General features: G+C 35.7%; 1 protein-coding gene across 1 annotated transcript; it reads right to left on the bottom strand.

The window, feature by feature from the left end:
- Window positions 1–17,992: 17,992 nt before the first annotated feature.
- On the bottom strand, window positions 17,993–19,917 carry LOC135598137 (calmodulin-like protein 11). The gene is made up of 4 exons (XM_065091679.1): window positions 19,436–19,917; window positions 18,625–18,782; window positions 18,413–18,493; window positions 17,993–18,289 (listed from the first exon to the last, which is right to left on the bottom strand). Exons 1-4 carry the CDS (start codon window positions 19,506–19,508, stop codon window positions 18,155–18,157), a joined length of 447 nt encoding a protein of 148 aa, XP_064947751.1. The 5' UTR covers window positions 19,509–19,917; the 3' UTR covers window positions 17,993–18,154.
- Window positions 19,918–19,987: the final 70 nt, after the last annotated feature.

Here is a 19,987-nt window from a genome sequence, read left to right as displayed (position 1 = left end):
AGTTTTAGGAACTGTTTTCTCAAGCCTGATACCATGGAACCTGCAATAATTCTCAAAAGAACCCCTGTACTTGCCACCATTATCTGATCGAATACACTTTAGTTTTCTGTCAGTCTCTCTTTCAACACTGACATGAAACTCTTTAAAAACATCGAGTACCTAGTCTTTAGATTTTAAAGTAAAAGCCCATACTTTTCTAGAATGGTCATCAATAAAAGTAACAAAATAAAGAGCACCTCCAAGAGTTCTAGTTTGCATAGTACAAACATTAGTATGAACTAAATCAATAACATCTGATCTTCTAGATGATGGATATGTATGAAATGCAACTCTATGTGTTTTTCCAGCTAAGCAATGATCACAAGATTTAAGAGATGTACCTTGCAACTCTGGTAAGAACTGCTTTCTAGCAAGAGTTTGAAGTCCCTTCTCACTAATATGTCCAAGCCTCTTATGCCAAAGATCTATACTTTCACCTTTTTGAATTACATTAATCTCTCCTTTGTGTAGCTTAGCTTTCATGACATAAAAAGAGTTAAGTTTCTTTCCTCTTACCACAATCAGAGAACCTTTAGTGAGTTTCCATTTGCTTTCACCAAAATAGTGTGCAAAACCCTCATCATCAAGTCTACTTGTAGATATCAAGTTAAGATGAATATCTGAAACATTCCTTACATCTTTGAGTATCAATTTGCTCCTAATATTTGTCTCTAAGTAAATATCTCTAATACCCACAATCTTAGATGTACTATTGTTTCTCATTCTGACATTACCAAAATCACTAGCAGTGTAAGATCTAAAGAAATCACTATAAGAAGTAACATGAAATGAAGCACCAGAGTCAATTACCCAGTTGTTGTCCTGAGCTACAAGACTAACACAACCTTCATCACAGACAATAGTGATATTACCTTCAACAACAACCGTATTGGTATCTTTCTCATTTTTCTTCATTTCATTCTGTTCTCGCTTCCAAAACCTACACTCTTTCTTCATGTGACCTAGCATGTTACAGTGAAAGTATTTAATATCTCTTCTAGACTTGGATCTTCCTCTATAACCATGTGGATTTCTGTTATGACTTCTTCCATGTCTTTCTTATTTTTCAGTAACAAATGCCCCAGAAGAAGATTCACCCTGTTCTTTCCTTCTGGCATCTTCATTTAGCAAACTGTCTTTAACCATATTTATAGTTAGAGTCCCCTCTAGCATGGAATTACAAATTGTCACCACATATGTTTCCCAACTTTCTGGTAAAGAGCTGAGAAGTAGTAATCCTTGCATCTCATTATCTATATTCATTTTCATAGCAACCAACTTGTTTGCAAGACTTTGAAATAGGCTTATGTGCTCAACAATGTTGCCACCATCTTTATACTTCAAATTTACAAGCCTTCTGAGGAGAGAAATTCTATTTCTCACTGTCTTTTTTGCAAAGAGGTTTTCTAACCTTTGCCAAACAACATCAGCTCTGGTTTCATCATAAATATGCTCATGCAAGTTTATATTCATCAATCTTCTAATATAGGCAATGGCTTTTCTATGTTGAACTTCTCATTCTTCATCGTCCATAGTAGAAGGTTTATCTTTAACCTTGATAGGTTTATACAAATCTTTGCAATAGAGCAAATCTTCCATCAGACGCCTCCAAGTGGAATAATTTGATGAGTTCAATTTAATCATACCATCTGACTGCTCCATTTTAATCACACAAGAAAAACTAGCACCAAATAACCTGTTGCTCTGATACCACTTGTTGGGAAAAAATATGTTAAAGCGGAATATTCTTTTCCCTCTTTGTGTATCAAAATGGGTTCCTCATCAAAATACCAACTTGATATCTTAGAGAGGGTAAACTGTAGATCAACACTGTTAGGATTGTAGAGTTTACTACAAGGATTCTCCACATAAAATTTGGGCCAAAACTGACGACGTTTAGCCACCGATCGTCAAGCAAAAAACTCAAAAACCTTACTTTCTCTCTATGTTCCTCTCTCCTCTTTTCTCTGCACGCCACTGCACACGTTCACTGCGCACACACGAAAAAAACTTTCCTCTCTCGTTTTCTGCCCTCAACTATTTTACCTTTTAATTAATAATTTGATTTGGGCTCCAAAGGCCCAATTGTCCAAGCCCACATATGGGCTGGACCCAACAGAAGAAGAGGTTGTGGTTGGGAGAAGAAGAAAAGTAAGGAAGAAGGGAAGGGGAGGAAGGAAGGAAGAAGGTGAAGGAGGCTGCGACTACAGCTAAGGAAGAGAGAGGAGTAGAAGAAGAGGAGGGGAAGAGGGGAAAGCAAGTGATAGCGCCCCTCTACAGTTTGCACGAGCTACAATTTGGAGGAAGAAAGAAGACAGGAAAGGAAAAAAAACAAGAAGAAGAGGAGGAAGAGTTGTAGAAGGATTTAGGCTTCAAACTTCTTTACATCAAAATCTTTGAATGGTAAGTATTCTGATGCTTTTCTACTATAATTTTATCTCTGCTTTTGCCTTGATTATGAGAAAATTTGAATAGTTCTAGCCTTGCATCTGATATATCTCTTGTTTAGATGTAATAATTTGAATCTAAAAAATTTTTTAGATTCTAACCTTTCTACCTTGTTCTAGCCATAATTTTCTGCATCGACCTCTAATTTGGGCAAAACTATATTCATCCAAAAATAAACCCATAGATCTTTCTTTCGATATGAGATTGACAAATTTAGAGTCTAATTGTTTACCTAGACTTTTGTTTCAATTGACCCTACGGACTCTACAAAATAGATGACTAAAATTTCTGACCTTTCGATACTAAAGTGCGTATAACTCATTGTTGAAAACTCTGATTTATGCAAAACTCACTTTGTTGAAAATTAGACACATATATCTTTCTTTTGATAATTGGATTGAAAGATTTAGAGTTTAAATTCCTACCCAGACTTCTATTTCAATTAACATTACGGATTTTGTAAACCGGAGATTTTATTCTCTAACCTTTGATTACCAAATTATTTGTAACTCTTAGTTGGAAAGTTCGATTCATACGAAACTTATTTTATCTGAAAGTATATTGAAATATCTTTCCAATGATATATTTCTTGAATAAATTAGAGCATAATTAATAGTTTGAATTATTTGTACAATGTCCCTCACAGAATTTTTCAGAATAGAACTTTCGTCAAATGTGCCTATTTTAGTTTTATCTCTTTGGACAATGAATTCATCTAGCATTCTTTCTTCAATTGAGCTATATATGATTGCTTGGAATGCTTGTATGCTCTTGCTCTTAATTCCTTTCAAATTTGAATGCATTTGTGATAGATTATGTTTGCATCATATTGACTCATAAAGACAAATGTATGTTTGTTGTTCCACATGTGCTTCTGATATGTGTTAATTTTATTGTTCACAATGTTCTTTTGTACAATGGTGTTTGTGGGATAATTTGAACCTTTTCTAGAAATTGTAAAAGGATTATTTGGACCTTTGCTAGAAATGATAAAGTGTGTATACTTAGAGCCCGCGATGCTCTATCGGCCCCCTTTGGCTTTATCTAGATGCAGATGGATGATGCTCCCAAACATGGGAGATTATGTTCGGGATCCTACTTTGCATTCTATGTGTTTGATATGATATCTAAAGCTTTGGTTATGTGTTTTTATGTATGCTTTAGATAAGAATGAAATGAATGCAACATCAAATGTGACATTTGGGCTTCTGTTTCGTATTTTTTCTTTTGATATGCTTCGAAATGTTTCATATATCATTGATATATTTTGAAATACTTCTTATCCCTCTGAAATATTCATACACCAATGATACACCTTGAAATATTCTATATGTCATTGATATGCTCCAATTACTCTTTACTCTATTTGTTATGAATCAAATATGTTTTGAATGAAATGACATTTATGATTTTATATCTAGTGATATGCTATCCATGAATTCTTATATCTTGCCTTGCATTTTGATACCAATCTTGCTTGAAACTTCTCTTATCCTGGATATGCTTGTTACTTGTTGAGCTTTATAGCTCACTCTATTGTTATATAAATTGTTCAGATTAGCTTGTCACTTACTAAAATGTTAGAATTGGGCTAAGGCCATGGAAAGCTATTCTGATTGTGAGCAAGTCTTATTAATTGATATATTATGGTTGGTGTATAAGTACAATTTGTATATAATGAAATGTTATCAATGATTATGAATTAATGTATCATGTAAAAGCTTTAAAAGACCTCTCACATTTAGAATTTTGGAACGTTATGTTTAGTTTACGATGATATGAATTTATGGTAAATGGTTGGAGTTTTGATTGTATAAATTCTTACGCTTGTGAGTTTATAAGTGTGGTTAATATTTTATTAAGTTGGCTTGGGTTTTCATAAATATTTAAGTGACGTGATGTATGATTATAAACTACATAGGTTTTATGGATGTGAATTCTGTCTCGAATGTTTCATAGTGTCCTCAAATATTAATTTGAATCCTGGATTGAATTGTTGATGAAATTTTAATATTATTGATTTAAGATAGAGTCATACCTCCTAAATATGATAATTCGAGGGGCATGACAAAGGTGGTATTAGAGCATGAATTAAGGATCACTAAGATTTTTTTTTAGATATGCTAGATGCATAGTATATTTTAAGGTTTAGTGACTTTTATGCAGAAATTGATCAAAATTTCTCTTTTGCTATTTTGGGAAGCAAGGATGATGAGGTTATCTAGTTCTCCTATTATATCTACTTCCAATTAGTTAAGTGAGATTATGAGAACTCTAGAGACTATGACACAAGTGATGCAACAACAAGTCTGATAAGGAAGAAATGATGGAGTGAAGACATCAAATTAGATTGGATTGGGAATTGAACAGTTTGAGAAGCTTAGTCCTCTTAGCTTTAGTGGTGAGCCTGATCCAATGATAGCAGAACAATGGATGGTGAGAATAGAGAAAACATTTAACGTCTTAAATTACCCAAATGATTAGAAGATTTCTCTTGCCACTTTTATGGTGGAAGGAGAGGTTGAACATTGGTGGAGAACAATGAAGAGGATTTCTAAAGTTAGATATGAGCCAATCATTTTGAATGTATTCGTAGAAAAGTTCAACGATAAATATTTTCCAGATTCTAATAAAGAGTAGAAAGAATTGGAGTTCTTAAATTTCATCCAGGGAAACTTGACAGTAGCAAAATATGAATCAAAATTCACTTAGCTCTTCAGATTTGTCATGTATATAACTGTTGATGAATCTAGAAAAGCAAAGATGTTTGAAAGGGGACTAAGGCCAACAATAAAAAGTCGGATATCAGTCTTAAAACTCCAAGCATATGCTGATATAGTAGAAAGAGCTCTGATAAGTTTGCTAGCAAAAGTAAGAGAGGAAATGAACCAGAAACTATCAACAAGAGGGTAAAAGCATCTAGATTTGAAAAAGGAAAGCCACCATAGAGGACTCGATCATGTGCAAGATGCAGGTTAAATCATGAAACAAGTTAGTGTTTTTGGGTGACTGAAGTCTGTTTTATTTGTGGGAAGTTGGATTATAAAATAAAAGATTGCCCTCTAAACAAGAAGAAAGAGTCATTGCTTCCTAAATCATTAGCCCATGCCAGAGTGTATGCTATCACTAAACACGATTTCAAAGCTTCTAAATTAGTGGTCGAAGGTATTATTCACGTTCCTAATGAAAATGCAAAAAATTTTGTTTGACCATGGTTTCAATCTATGTTTTGTTTCGTAATTTTTTGCTTATCACTTAGGCATTCAACCTAGACCACTAGATTATATGCTATATATAACTGTGGCTATTGGGGATTCTTTGACAACAAACTTGATCTGGTCATCTTGTTCAATTTCTATTGGAGAACACAAACTTCTTGTTGATTTAGTTCTCCTAGAGATTTGGAGTTTTGATATTATACTTGATATAGATTGGCTATCTTCTTATCATGCAAATATAGATTATTATACAAAAATGATCATTTTTGGCATACTAGATCAAACAATCTTTTATTTTAAGGGTGTTATGCATGATTTACCTCCTTGCCTGATATCGACACAAACTCATCGTTTTATGCATAAGGATTTTTTTTCTATCTTATATATGTACATGAGCATTTAGATTAAGAAACTCATCTAAATGAAATTCTTGTAGTCAGAGAGTTTCCTGATGTATTCCAGGATGACTTGCCCGGATTATCTCTAGATAGAGAGGATGAATTTACTTTTGATTTGGTCCTTAGGACAACCCCCAATATCTATGTCTCTCTATAGAATGACATCACTTAAGCTAGTGGAATCGAAGAAGAAATTATAAGAATTGTTAGATAAGGGTTTCATTTGGCCCAATGTTTTATCATGGGGTGTTCCAGTGTTAGTTAAAAAGAATGATGGAACATTGAGGCTTTATATTAATTATAGATAGTTGAATCAGGTGACCATCAAAAACAAGAATACTCTACCTAGAATTGATGACTTGTTTGATCAGTTGCAGAGTGCATAAGTATTTTTCAAGATTGATCTGAGATCATATTACTATCAATTGAAGATCAAGAAAGAGGATATTCTAAAAAAAAATATTTTTAGAGCTCGACATGGTCACTATGAATTCTTAGTAATGCCCTTTTGATTTGAGTAACAACCCTGTAACTTTTATAGATTCAATGAATAAGATATTTCAATCACTCTTTGATGATTATGCAATTGTATTCTATTGATAAAACTATTTGGGAGCTAGAGGAGGAAATGAAAAAAACTTATCCTCATCATTTCATCGATTGAGGTGTGACTAATTTAGATAACTAAATTTTCTTTTAAGAGGGGGAGAGTGTAATATCCCTCGTTTCTGAAATTTATGTAAAGACCAATTTGTAAATTAGAGTACCTATTTGTAAATATAAAAAATTTAGTGATTAAACTATTAAAATTATTTAAAAAATGATGATTTTTATCCCATTGCCTCCCATGTACCTCTATTTCTCATACGAGGAAATATAGGAGGTGCGGTGCCTCCCATGCACCTATGTTTCCCACACGAGGAAACAAAGGAGGTGTGGTGCATCAGGTAAGAGAAGAAGAAGCGAAGAAGAGGGAGAAGAGAAGAGCGAAAGGAGGCTACGGTTAGGAGAGAAGAATGAGAGAAAGAAGAGAAGGGAAAGAAGGGGCTATGGTTGTGGCTACAGTTGTGGCTACGACTATGGCCGAGGAAGGAAGAAGAGAAGGAGAGAAAGAAGAGAAGGGGCAAGGCTATGGCAACTGCGGCTGGGAAAGAAAAAGAGGAAGGAAGAAGAGAAGGGGCTGCGGTTGTGGCTATGGCAGTTACGGTTGGGAAAGAAGAAGAGGTTATGGTTGGGAAAGAATAAGAGAAGGAGAGAAAGGAAAGAAGAAGTTGAAGGGGCTTGCGACTAAGACTATGGCTAGGAGAGAAGGAGAGGAAGAAAAGCATAGGAGGAAGAAAAGGTTGCGGTTGGGAGAAGAAGAAGAGGAAGGAAGGAAGAAAGAAGGGGAAGGGGGCTGCGACAATAATTATGGGAGAGAGAGAAGGAGCAGAAGAAGAGGGGGAGAGGGGAGTGCAGGTGACTGCGCCCCTTTACGTTCTGCATGAGCTACAACTGTGGAGGAAGAAATAAGATAGGAGAATAAAAAAAAAACACAAGGAGAATAGGAGGAAGAGTAAGAGAAGGATTTGAGCTTAAAACTTCTTTGGATCAAAATCTTTACAAGACAAGTATTTTTGATCCTTTTCTACTACAATTCTATCTCTGCTTTTGACTTGATTATGAGAAAATTTAAATAGTTCTAGCCTTGCATCTAATATATCTCTTATTTAGATATAATGATTTGAATTTGAAAATTTTTTGAGATTCTAACCTTTCTACATTGTTCTAGCCATAATTTTATGCACTGACCTTTGATTTGGGCAAAACCAAATTCATCCAAAAATAGACTCATAGTTTATTCTTTTGATTCAAAGATTAATAGATTTATACTTTCGTTGTTCCATATGTACTTCCGATATGTGCCAATTTTATTATTCACAATATCCTTTGTACTTTGATATTTGTGAGATAATTTGGACCTTTGCTAGAAATGGTAAAGGGATTATTTGGACCTTTGCCAGAAATGATAAATGGTGTATGCTTAGAGTCTGCGTTGCTCTATTGGCCCATTTTGGCTTCATCCAGACGTGGATAGATAACGCTCGCAGACGTGAGAGATTATGTTTGGGATCCCACTTTACCTTTTATGTGTTTAATATGATATCCAGAGCTTTGGTTATGTGTTTCTATATGCGCTTTGGATAAGAATAAAATGAATGCAACGTCAAATGTGATATTTGAGCTTCTATTTTGTATTGGTTCTTTTGATATACTCTGAAATGTTTCATATGTCATTTATATATTCTGAAATATTTTTTATATCTTTGAAATGTTCATACACCATTGATATATTTTAAAATATTCTATATGTCGTTGATTGGCTCCGAAATGCTCCTTATGCCATTGGTATACTTCAATTACTCTTTACTCCATTTGTTATGAACCAAATATGTTTTGAATGAAATGACATTTATGATTCTATATATAATGAGTTGATGTCCATGAAGTCTTATATCTTGCCTTATATTTTGATAACAATCTTGCTTGAAACTTCTCTTGTCCTGGATATGCTTGTTACTTAGCTTTGTAGCTCATTCTGTTATTATATAAATTTTTCAAGTTAGCTTATCACTTACTGAAACGTTAAAATTAGGCTAAGGTAGTAGAAAACTATTCAGATTATAGGCAAGTCTTATTGGTTTATATATATATATATATATATATATATATATATATATATATATATATATATATATATATATATATATATATATATATATATATATATATATATATATATATATATATATATATATATAATGGTTATTGTGTAGGTACATTTTGCATGTAATGAAATATTATTGATGAATCTGAATTGATGTATCATGTAAAAGCTTTAAAAGACCTCTCACTTTTGAAATTTTGAAATGTTATGTTTAGTTTACGATGATATAAGTTTATGGTAAATGGTTGGAGTTTTGATTATATAAATTCTTACACTTGTAGGTTTATAGTTGTGGTTAACGTTTTGTTAAGTTGGCTTCGGTTTTCATAAATGTTTGAGTGATGTAATGTATGATTATAAATTGCACAGGTTTTATGGATGTGAATTTTGTCTCAAATGTTTCTTAGTATCCTTAAATATTAATTTGGATCCTGGATTAGATTGTTGATAAAATTTTAATATTATTGATTAAAGATAGGGTCACACCTCCTGAATGTGATAATTTGGGGGTGTGACAATATGTGTGTAACTCTCTAGGCCTGATACTAAGCTGGCCATGAGTCAATCCTATCAGAACTCCTTACTCAGGACTCCTTCGGATATAGTGTATTATTTTCTCCATAATAATTCATTCGACTTATCGACTATAAATGTACTATGCCACACGTCATAGTCCCCAAACAGTATATGGGATCTAATCCATCGGACTTGTTTGTCCTCAGTTATCATGTATCTATAATTTATCGTCTATCTAATATCCTAAAGATCGTATATTGGGTATGGTAACATCAGGCCCATATAGAATCCTATCCGAGTCTCGCTCTAATCTGATTCTCTTGGAGAACTATTTTTCTCTCAATCTGAATGACCCTAACTATGGATTTTGTCTAAGTGAGCATACACAGGATATTCCTCTCGTGATATCGTGAGTAGATGATCCTCTATTGATATTCAATTGCCTTTGTAAGGTTGGCTGTCACTCCCGATAATCAGTTGTACCAGATTTGGAACTTCTAAACATGTAAGTCCAATGTTAAAGAATGGAGTACTCATGACTCATATAAGACATCTTTATCGTCTCAAGTCTAAGGACCAAACACACAACTGGGGCCATGGAATTACTGTCTAACGTCATGTATCATTAACCATCTAGCGTTCCGTAAGCGGATTAATCAATGAACTCATTCTCCAATGAGCACTTACACTATACCTCTAGTGTCTCCATACAAGCAACTATGAGACCAACTACTTCTATCATATGGACAAATATACAAAGCACCGATCTATCCGATTATCTCAATGTCCTTCTTGAGTAACCTATGACCAGGATGATTTAGGATATATGTTTAAAGGTAAATCGATCTTATTATCATGGTCTCATCACAATCCGATTCTCATTGCATAGATCCAAGGATATCACAATATACGTCCAGGTAATATGTGATAAAATGCTAGTAATAATAAGCAAAAAGACCGTTGTAGTGTATCACAAGTGTCATCACTTACGTGATTAGCTTGTAGAGCACCTATTATTAACACACGATTGATACTGTTGTCTTCCTCCACCTCTACTTTCCAGACTTAAGCATTGGAGAGGTCGAGCTAGGACACCCCTAGTGTAGGCCTATTGTGCAGAGTTGTCAAGGTAGCCCAAAGGTGTGGCCAAAAGGCTATCCAACAAAAGAGGTCACCCAACTCCTAAACCAAGCTTCACCTCTTGAAGTCTAAGTCACTCTTAGTGAACCACCTCTCCCACAGCTTCCTTCATCTTGTCTACAATCCCCACTCTCCATGTTAGTCGGGATGACCCAATAAAAGGAACCTACACTTTTGGTAGAGGACCAATCGGACTGACTCATTAGTCGACAATCTCTATGTGTTAATAGAGGTAGATAGAGAAGTTGCAGAGGTGGTGAGGTATTGACAAACTGGAGTAATAATGGAGTATAGGTCTAGAGGAGAATTACAGGTTGATACGGTGATAGGTGCGCTTGAGGGGGTTTGAGGTATACTTATATGAACCCAATGATGGATGGTTATTGTAGTGGCTAGCCTTACCGAAGGAGCAAGATTTTAGAAGGAAAAGATAGACTTAACAAAAATAACATGACATGATATAAAGACCCTTCGAGTTTGAGGATCATAGCACCAAAAAATATTATGCTGAAGGGAGTACCCAATGAAGATACAAGGCTTGGATTTTAATGTTAATTTGTATAAAGTGTAGCAGTGTAGCCAAAGATAACATATATAACTCAATATTTTGAGTTTTTGAATGTTTTAGGATTTATGAAATAGTTTTTCAAATGGTAATTGATGTTATGGGATTGGGGTGAGCATGTGATTAATAAGGTAGACTATAGTTTCAAATATTATTGACCAAAAGGTTAGTAGCATAGAGGCTTAGTGTAGAAGAGTGAGACCGGTCTTAATTATATGTTAGTGCTTTCGTTCGATAAAGCCAACTAGTTAAGGTGTGTGTGGTAGTGACCTGAGATATTGTATACCACATGATGAAAGATGGGTTATTAAAGTTTGGTATTCACCTCATCCATCAAAGTAAATTATTTTAATAGTAGATTAGAAGAAGTTCTTAACCAACTTTCTAAATGAGTAAAGACTATAGTGACTTTATATTTATGTTTGAGAGATTATAACTATGTATATTTAGTGAAGTAAACTATGAAAATAACATAAAATCTGAAATTATCAAAGGAAGTGGTTGGGGCAGGGCCTTAGACATCGGTATAAATTATTTTAAGTGGTTTAGAATAAGATATGGAAGATATTCCAAAAAATAGTCTATAACTTTTATTACTAAGACAAACATCATAATGAGTTATAATACTTAATTTAAAAATTAAAAAGAAGTAATGAAAAATTAACTATTATTGAATTGAGGATGATGGATGACCAAGGCGATAATGCCACAAATCGATTACTATAGTAGCTAAAGCATGAGTAATTAGCTGGGTGTTTTGTGTGTTAGGATCAAGAGCACTAAGAGGGGGGGGGGGGGGGTGAATTAGTGCAGCGGAAATCTTTCAACGATAAAAACTACATTCGAACGATAAAAACGATTTCGGTGTGAAAGCCGATTCTAAGATTACTTTAACTTAAGATCAAGCGAGATGACGTTAAAATCAATCTATGAAGGCAGTTTGCAGTTATGATGAAAACCAGAATATAAGCGTAAACTGAAATACCACGTTCGTACGAAGAAGCTGATTTACGTCTAAATGTTGATTCGTAAATCACTTGATTAGGCGAGATGCAGTTTAAGCAAGGATATAAAGGCAGTTTGTAGTTATGATAGAAATCAAAATGTAAACGCAAACTGAAATATGATGATCGTACGAAAAAATAGATTTACATTTAAACGCTGATTCGGAAAGTGCAAAGCTTGAAACCCGATCGTATATGCGCAGAAAGCAGTAAGCTTTAGAGGAGGTTTGCAGTAAAGATAATATGCTCAAAGTAAATGCAAACCGAGATTTAGAGTGGTTCGGTCAATCTTGACCTACTCCACTTTTGGCTTCCTCCACCGACGAGGTCACCGACGTCAACTAGAGGCCTTCCTTCAATAGGCGAAGGCCAACCACCCTTTTACAGTTTCACTCCTTTTGACGGGCTTAGGAGACAACCCTTATAGAATTTTCTCTCCTCTCTTTACAACTCAGAACTTGGAAGAAAAGAGGGAGAAGAACTTTTGGCCTTTACAACAATTTTGAGCTCTAAGAATCACAGAAAAAGATCAAGATTTCGGTGTAAGTTTGTGCTCTTTCAGTGCTGAATGGGTAGGGTATTTATAAGCCCCAACTCAGTTCAAATTTGGAGCTCAAAACTGTCAATTCCCGGAATTTCGGGATCAAGCAGTTGCACCTCCTGACTGGAGCGGTTGCACCGCCTGGCAGAGATCGAAGACTAAGCCTCTGGGCGGTGCCACCTCCTGTCAGGGGCGATTGCACCTCCTGCCAGAGCTTGAAGACTAAGCTCAGGTGGTGCAACCTCTTGACTGAGGCGGTTGCATCGCTCAGCCAGTGCTCGGAGACCGAGCCCAGGCGGTGCCACCTCCTGTCAGGGGAGGTTGCACCGCCCAATCTCGCTCGGAGACTGAGCCCAGGCGGTGCCACCTCCTGGCTGGGGCGGTTGCACCACCTAATCTCGCTCAGAGACTTAGCCAAAGCGGTGCTACCTCCTGGCTTGGGCGGTTGCACCTCCCGCCAGAAATTAGGGTCCGAATGGGTTGATCCATTCGGCCCAATTTGGGTTTTTCAAGGGCCCAATTGCCCCAAGATTAAGTTAATGGGATCACCTCTCATTTCCAACTTAATCATTGTGCTAACTACGATTTTTCCTAAGACATTTACTGCAACTTGCTCCGGTGCGTCAATCGCTTCTTCCGACGAGCTTCCGGCGAACTTCCGTCGATCATCCGATGAACCCTCGGTGACGCTCCTGCGGACTTCCGGAAAACTCCTGGACTTACGATGATCCACTTGGCGAGTTCCGACGAGCTTCTTTGGCAAGCTCATGGACTTCTCGGATTTGTTCCCGCAGAACCTCCGACGACTGTCCGAACTTCCGTCGAACTCTCGAACTCCCAACGTGATCATTGTCTTGACTCCGGTGTAACTCCTGCTACATGTCTTTCTTCCATCGTAGTTAATCCTGCACACTTAAAACAAAACTTCGATCGAGACAATTAATCCTAAGCAATTAACCAAGTTGTCCGGCATGTCATTGGTCCCTTGACGCTTCGTCCGATTCTTCGGCGCATCGTCCTCTCCTGCAGCCTATTGCCTAATCGGCCAGTTGACTCCGCAACTCCGATATCCTTGGCACAATACCCGCTCTTTTTGGCCCGATAACCGAGTCCACGACCCGAAGCCTTCTGTCGATACGTCGATCGATCCACCGGCCCGACGTCCAATCTTCTGACATGTTCCTTCGGCACAACATGATTTTTCTGCTTTAATTGTCTCATCCTGATCGAAGCATCCTACGTCACTCAAAACGCAGATTAAATCATAAACATATATCAAGTGGTTTCATCATCAAAATACGAGATTCAACATTATGAAGCTGATGGCCACTCATAATTACTATCTTTATTTTGGCCTCGAATTAAATATGTATTCATACACATTTCCTTTAAAATAAATGAGTTATGAAAAAACTCAATAGATGTGTTATTTTGTTTGTAGACTTAGAGACATAAATAAAGTTTCTTTTGATGTAAGATACACACAAAATATCAAATATAAAAGTGTTTGTGTATGAATTTAGTGTTCTGGAACTAGTGCGAGTGATAGAGATTCTATTACCATCATCAATAATGATGTTTTCATTGCATCCATAATTGGTGTAGATAGATAAATTCTATCAATCAGAAATGATATGATAAGAAGCACCGGAGTCAACAATCTAATTGCTTAGATAAGCAATCAGAGCAATCATGATGTTTACTTGAGGCTAACTAGGTGTACTAGTAGGCTTAGGTCGAGATCGACAGGCCTTTACTATAAGTCTGATTTTATCATTTATTGATTATTATTGTTGAAACACCAAAACTGCTAATAGTTATAGTTGAAATTATTTCCCATGTGAATAAGAGGCATCGTTCAATTCTTTATTGAAGTTCTTATTACTTTGATTAACTTTTTCTTTGGATTTTTAATTGAATTGAATTATGATAGTTGATCTCATTTTCCTCTCTTCTCATTTCAGATATGTTTTATGATCAATCAACTTGTCATATGGTTCTTCAAATGACATTGATGAGTCACATGCCTTAATTGTTGTCGCCAATTCTTTATATTCATCTCCTAAGCTATTGAGAGTATGAATGATGACTTCTTCATTACTTAGGAATGACTTATTAAAGTTATATCATTTATAATAACTTTTAAATTTTATATATAATTAGCAGTAGTACTTCCCTCTTGTATTCTTTTTATTAGAATAGATAAAATACTTAATGCGCGAGTGCGAGAGGGGTTAGCGAGGGTGGCTTATAACTTGGACTATGCTTTTTCTACACATGAAAAGATTAGTGGTACTATGGAGCTAGCAATTTAGACTTAAATAACTTGTAGAATAAAATGATCATGTCATAGCCATAACATGTGGTTAGGATTTGCCACTATGATGGGTTCTCCTAATATTTGAATTTTTTCGAATGAATAACTAAGAGAACCATCGATGTATCATAATAGATCATATCCAAAGAGAAGATTGGTAAATTATGCTCATTAAGATGTATAGTTGCCTCCTTTAAAGAGCTTGAAAAGGATTAGAGTTGTTGCATTGTATAAGCCTTGTAGGTTGAGACGAGCTATTATTTCTTAAGAAAATAATAATTAAAACATTAGATGTAGAGAATGAAGATATGTTGAGAAAATATTGTGATCCAATAAGAGAAATCCAGAACCAACTAATGGACTAGTTTGGATGTACAGATAATGAACATTTAATCTATTAGAGGAGATCAAATCTAAGAAGTACATAGGGGAGAATATGATATAACAAAGGAGATCAGATCTGAGAATTGCATAATGGAAGATCTAATCTGAGATGTAAAGAAGAGGGTGATCTCTTCCATTTTCTCTGGAGTCCTTCTCTCGATCACGAGTGTTGATGACACAATTAAAAGGATGGTGGTAAGCAATCGACTATCGCCAAGATGTCGATCATGGATCCAAGGTGCTAGTGAGTTCGACGATTGATAAGAAGGGGACCAGGATGCCGATGAAGATGTTGAGTAGAAGGTAGGAGTACAGAGAACACCCACCAATCAGAAATAAGCATATCACACTAAGAGATTAATAAGGAGTCGTGTGTTTTCGTCTTTGGTGTAATGCTAGAATATGAAAACATGAATAATTGTAAAGCAGTAATAGGATAGGCAAAGAAGAGGAATAGCAGTCACTAATGGGGTAAAGGAAGAGATAGCTTTGCTTAAAGTAAGAAGGCTCTAATATCATGAAAATTTTCTTGTGAAATGGATAATCTCATTAATTGAAACAATGCGTATTTATACACGTTATAAGGGAGAGATTTTCTTCGATCATATGCTCAAATCATGCATTCATGTACTTAATATATGATTGATCTTCAAATGATAGATTGATTGAGGATCAAAACATATAAGAGATATAGAATTATCATTTCATATTTACTTATATCATGATATTTTATCATATGTAACGATGATACATAATCTAATAGTAATTGGTGTAGCATCCACATGGCCCTTGGATGTTTGCAATTCAAATGTTATGTTGATCTCAGACTAATTTCACATTAGTGATAGTGAATTATCTTGTGGCGTCGTAATAATAATGTTTTAAATTGTTTGCATCTTATTAAGTGTTGATATTAAAAAAAAAGGTCTTTAAGTTGTTTGTAGTTGTCATATTTTATTAGATCAATAATGGAATAAAACCTTGAAAATATAGAACAATTTCATAGTATTTGAATGGCCAAGCTTGATATTTGCAACTCTGAAAGAATAAATAGGATAGTAATGTTCCACCAGGTCGTGTTCTTGCATAGATATCAACCAGTAGTAGTCAGTGACCTAAGTGCAATCATTGGCACAACATGTACTTAGGTGTAATGATTAATAAGTGGGCTTTTATTCTGTAGCCGAGTTCTGTAATAAATTTGATTGGCACTTCCAAAAAATATACAAACTTTTCATGAAAGAAGTAAAATTATCATATGCAGAGAAGTGAACCCTACAGAGATTCTTCAGTCAATCAGACATTTGATTAGACATCCGGAGAGGTAGTCATACAAGGTGACTTTATATTTGTTATCCACATTTAACTTGCTCATCTTTTACTTCTAAGTAGGTAATTATGGAACAGGTATTTAACTGATTTGTTCCTGTTTGATCTTATTAGTGTTGTCCAGTAGCTTATTTGTTACACACATTTTGTTTGCGATAGGAGGCAGGACATTTGTTCAAAAAGAGTCATAAATCTTTGAACTAATTATAATTATTTATCTTTAATATTTCGATCTTTATATTTTAAAAAATTACATTGAGATCTATTTTTAGTTATCTTTAGCGTTCTGATCTTTATAAAAAAGAAGCATTTAGTTGCGTTTCTCCTTTACGAAAATATCGTAGGCTTTATCATTAAGCACATATTAATTTTGCCTTACTTCGATTTGCCGCTGAGCGTGTATAATATTTTTGTTAACAGAATCGATGAAGTGAGGAGAAACGAGATTAAATATTTTATTTTCATAAATATAAAGATCCCAATGTAATTTTAAAAATATAAAAATTAAAATACTAAATATAACTAATTAGAGGAGATAATCTGTAATTAGCCCTAAATCTTTTAATACATATGTCTGATATTCGTTTATAAGTGAAATAATTTTCCAACAATGTGACAGTAAATGTCCTAAAAATTTCTGTGATTCATTCTCTAGCCAAAGACAAATTGATGCCATCATTGCCGGGAAAACCTATTTGTTGAGATTTAGCATTGTGAATCTGCGTTGATTTCGATCAGAAGTGATAATTCTGGTCGCCATATGTGTATCTGTATTACTTGTTATCTTTTTTAGTCGTACCATCATCCAAAATGCTGCTACAGATTCATATATAGCAGCATGGCGTACCAATTTTATCCAACTTTGGATTCAAACCCATCTTCCGAATTGTTGTTTTTCCATCTTCTCCTGTCTCTATATACCACAAAGCCTAAGTGGGCTTCATGCAATGCTCCCATGAAGCTTCTGTATATGGTAAGTTGCTGCATAACCTTTGTTTTCAGCTCTTACCTTTCTTTCTCCTTTGCAGTGTTCTTTCTGCATGGCAATCTGGTTGGGTTGTTTACTGCTGTCTTTGTTGTTTCTGCCCATGCACTGTACACTTTCATTCTGTTATCCTGCAGATACACACAGTCATTGATATCAATGGCTCTCTCTCTCTCTCTCTCTCTCTCTCTTTCTCTCTCTTAGCATCATTTGACTTGAAAGATGCATTTTGTCTGTAGGACTTCCATTTTTCTTTTGTCTGGAGTGATCAAGTCCATGCATGAGTTTATAATTCTTTGGTTTGGAAAATTATGGGCTCCTTTTGCAATTTATGGTCTCTTCTTTCTTGTTTCTTTTACATTTAATCTTCTTGTCTCTGAGGTAACACACTGAGTTTTGTATCTTCTGCAATTCCATGTTAACCAACAAGAAGATCATCAAGAATGTGTTGAAATAGAAGAAAAAACAACCAAGTATTTTACGCTGACACCAGAAAGAACAAAAAAACAAAGCCAAACTTCTCATTTTGAGTTTATGGATTAGATGCTCTGCACATCACAAGCTCAGACAGCCATCATCATCCTGGAGAACTCCTCGAAGTTCACTTGTCCATCACCATCGGTGTCAGCTTCCTTGATCATTTGGAGGACCTCCTCATCTGTTATCTTCTCCCCAAGGTTGAGCATCACATTCCTCAACTATATGTGCAGGAAGAACATGGCCAATAAACCATTGGTTAATACTATTCTGAAGTTTATCTTATATTCCAAACACAAAAAGAAAAAAACCATCATGATACAGTAGTACGAGATCACATTTACCTCACTGGCTGAGATGTATCCATTCTGGTCTTTGTCAAACACCTTAAAAGCTTCTCTTAATTCCTCTTCAGCATCAGTCTCCTACAATGCCAGGGGAGGACAAGATGTCATTCCTGAAGTGATTTAGACCGTAGCGAGTCTCGCATGTTTCTACGCCCCAAATGATTAGCATTTTTGGAGCTCAACTCGCTGATGCTTGTGTTCCTTCCTACCTTCATCTTTCGAGCCATCAAGTTCAGAAACTCTGTGAATTCTATGGTGCCATTGCCGTTGATGTCAACCTCCATGATCATATCTTTCAGCTCTTCTTCAGTCGGGTTCTGACCCAATGATCCGATTACAGTGGCTAATTCGTCGATGGTAATGCAGCCTATCGAAGCAACGTTTAGAGAGGAAACAAAGATCCCAATTAAGTACGAAAAGAAGCAGCTTCAAAGATTTATCCTGTCGGTGAGCACTAATGTGAGAGCATGAGAAGGTGCAGAATGACTGTGATCGATGATGTGAAGTTGAACTCTAGCCTCAAATCAAAAGTCTCCGTTGTTCTATCTATCTTCTGTAAGAGAGAGAATTCTCCACATTAACATGACCAACTCGAGTGAAAGAGAAGATTCACAGATGCTTGTGACATGATAGTTCTGAAGTTTCCAAACACGGACAAAAGCCATTTGCATGAATATGAAGCAGCGTTTATCTTTTGATCAAAGAGAAGATCGATTAACTATAAACCATTAACGAAACAATAGATCATACATACATCATGAACAAAACAATAAACCATTAACGAAAGATTCAAACAGTTCATTAGCCCAAAGGGACTCCAAACTTAACTATAGATCATATATCTAATCAACCAAAAAAAACAAAGATAACATCCCTTTTTCTTTCCTCCTCAGCAGAGCAAAAAGAAGGAAGAGAAGTTCAAATGCCAAAACGAAACCAGACAAAAATATAAAGAAACATACACACAAGAGAACTAAGAAAAAAGAAAGCAAGAAAAAGGATGGCAGAAGAAGAACAGACCGTCTCCATCCTTGTCAAAGAGGCAGAAGGCCTCTTGGAACTCAGATATCTGATCAACCGACAGGAAATTCATTCTACTGCCTCAAAAGCAAACAGGAGAGGAGAAGAAGAAGCGAGGAAGAAAGATGTTGTGTGGTGTAACGAAGGTGGACGCAATGGCCAAAGCCTCTTGTAGGCTTAGGTTTGGAGGAGAGGGGGGGCGAGGCAGGGAGGAGATTTATTGAGCCTTCGACGTCGTTCGAAAGCGTGGTCAAATGTGAACCTTTTACGATGCACTATTGTAGCAGAAAACCAAAGGCAAATAGATTGATGGCTTCAATTATAATTGGTCAGAGTTATTCCTTGCTTGGTGCCATCCTCTCTCTCACTGTCTCTGTTGTTCATCCTCTTATTTCTCTTTGGTTCATCCTCCTAGTCGTCCTCTTTCTCCTTTGCACTTTTGCTTTTCTGGGGGTTGACAGCTACACTCTCCTTACATTGGACCAAAACAAGTGCATCATTAGTCTGAGCTGTGCAAATTGACCAAATCATGCGCCCTCATCTGCTGACTTT

This window comes from Musa acuminata, chromosome BXJ2-1 (genome assembly GCF_036884655.1).
Source record: "Musa acuminata AAA Group cultivar baxijiao chromosome BXJ2-1, Cavendish_Baxijiao_AAA, whole genome shotgun sequence".
Classification (NCBI taxonomy): domain Eukaryota; kingdom Viridiplantae; phylum Streptophyta; class Magnoliopsida; order Zingiberales; family Musaceae; genus Musa; species Musa acuminata.
This window is presented reverse-complemented; position numbering and strand designations above follow the sequence as displayed.

What these genes read in the sequence shown, in the direction of transcription:
- LOC135598137 (XM_065091679.1), bottom strand. Translation starts at nt 19,508, where the DNA reads ATGAATTTCCTGTCGGTTGATCAGATATCTGAGTTCCAAGAGGCCTTC. An exon ending in CTTTGACAAGGATGGAGACG is followed by an intron (nt 18,783 to 19,435) that starts GTCTGTTCTTCT and finishes TTGCTTCGATAG; the next exon opens with GCTGCATTACCATCGACGAA. An exon ending in TGATGGCTCGAAAGATGAAG is followed by an intron (nt 18,494 to 18,624) that starts GTAGGAAGGAAC and finishes CTGGCATTGTAG; the next exon opens with GAGACTGATGCTGAAGAGGA.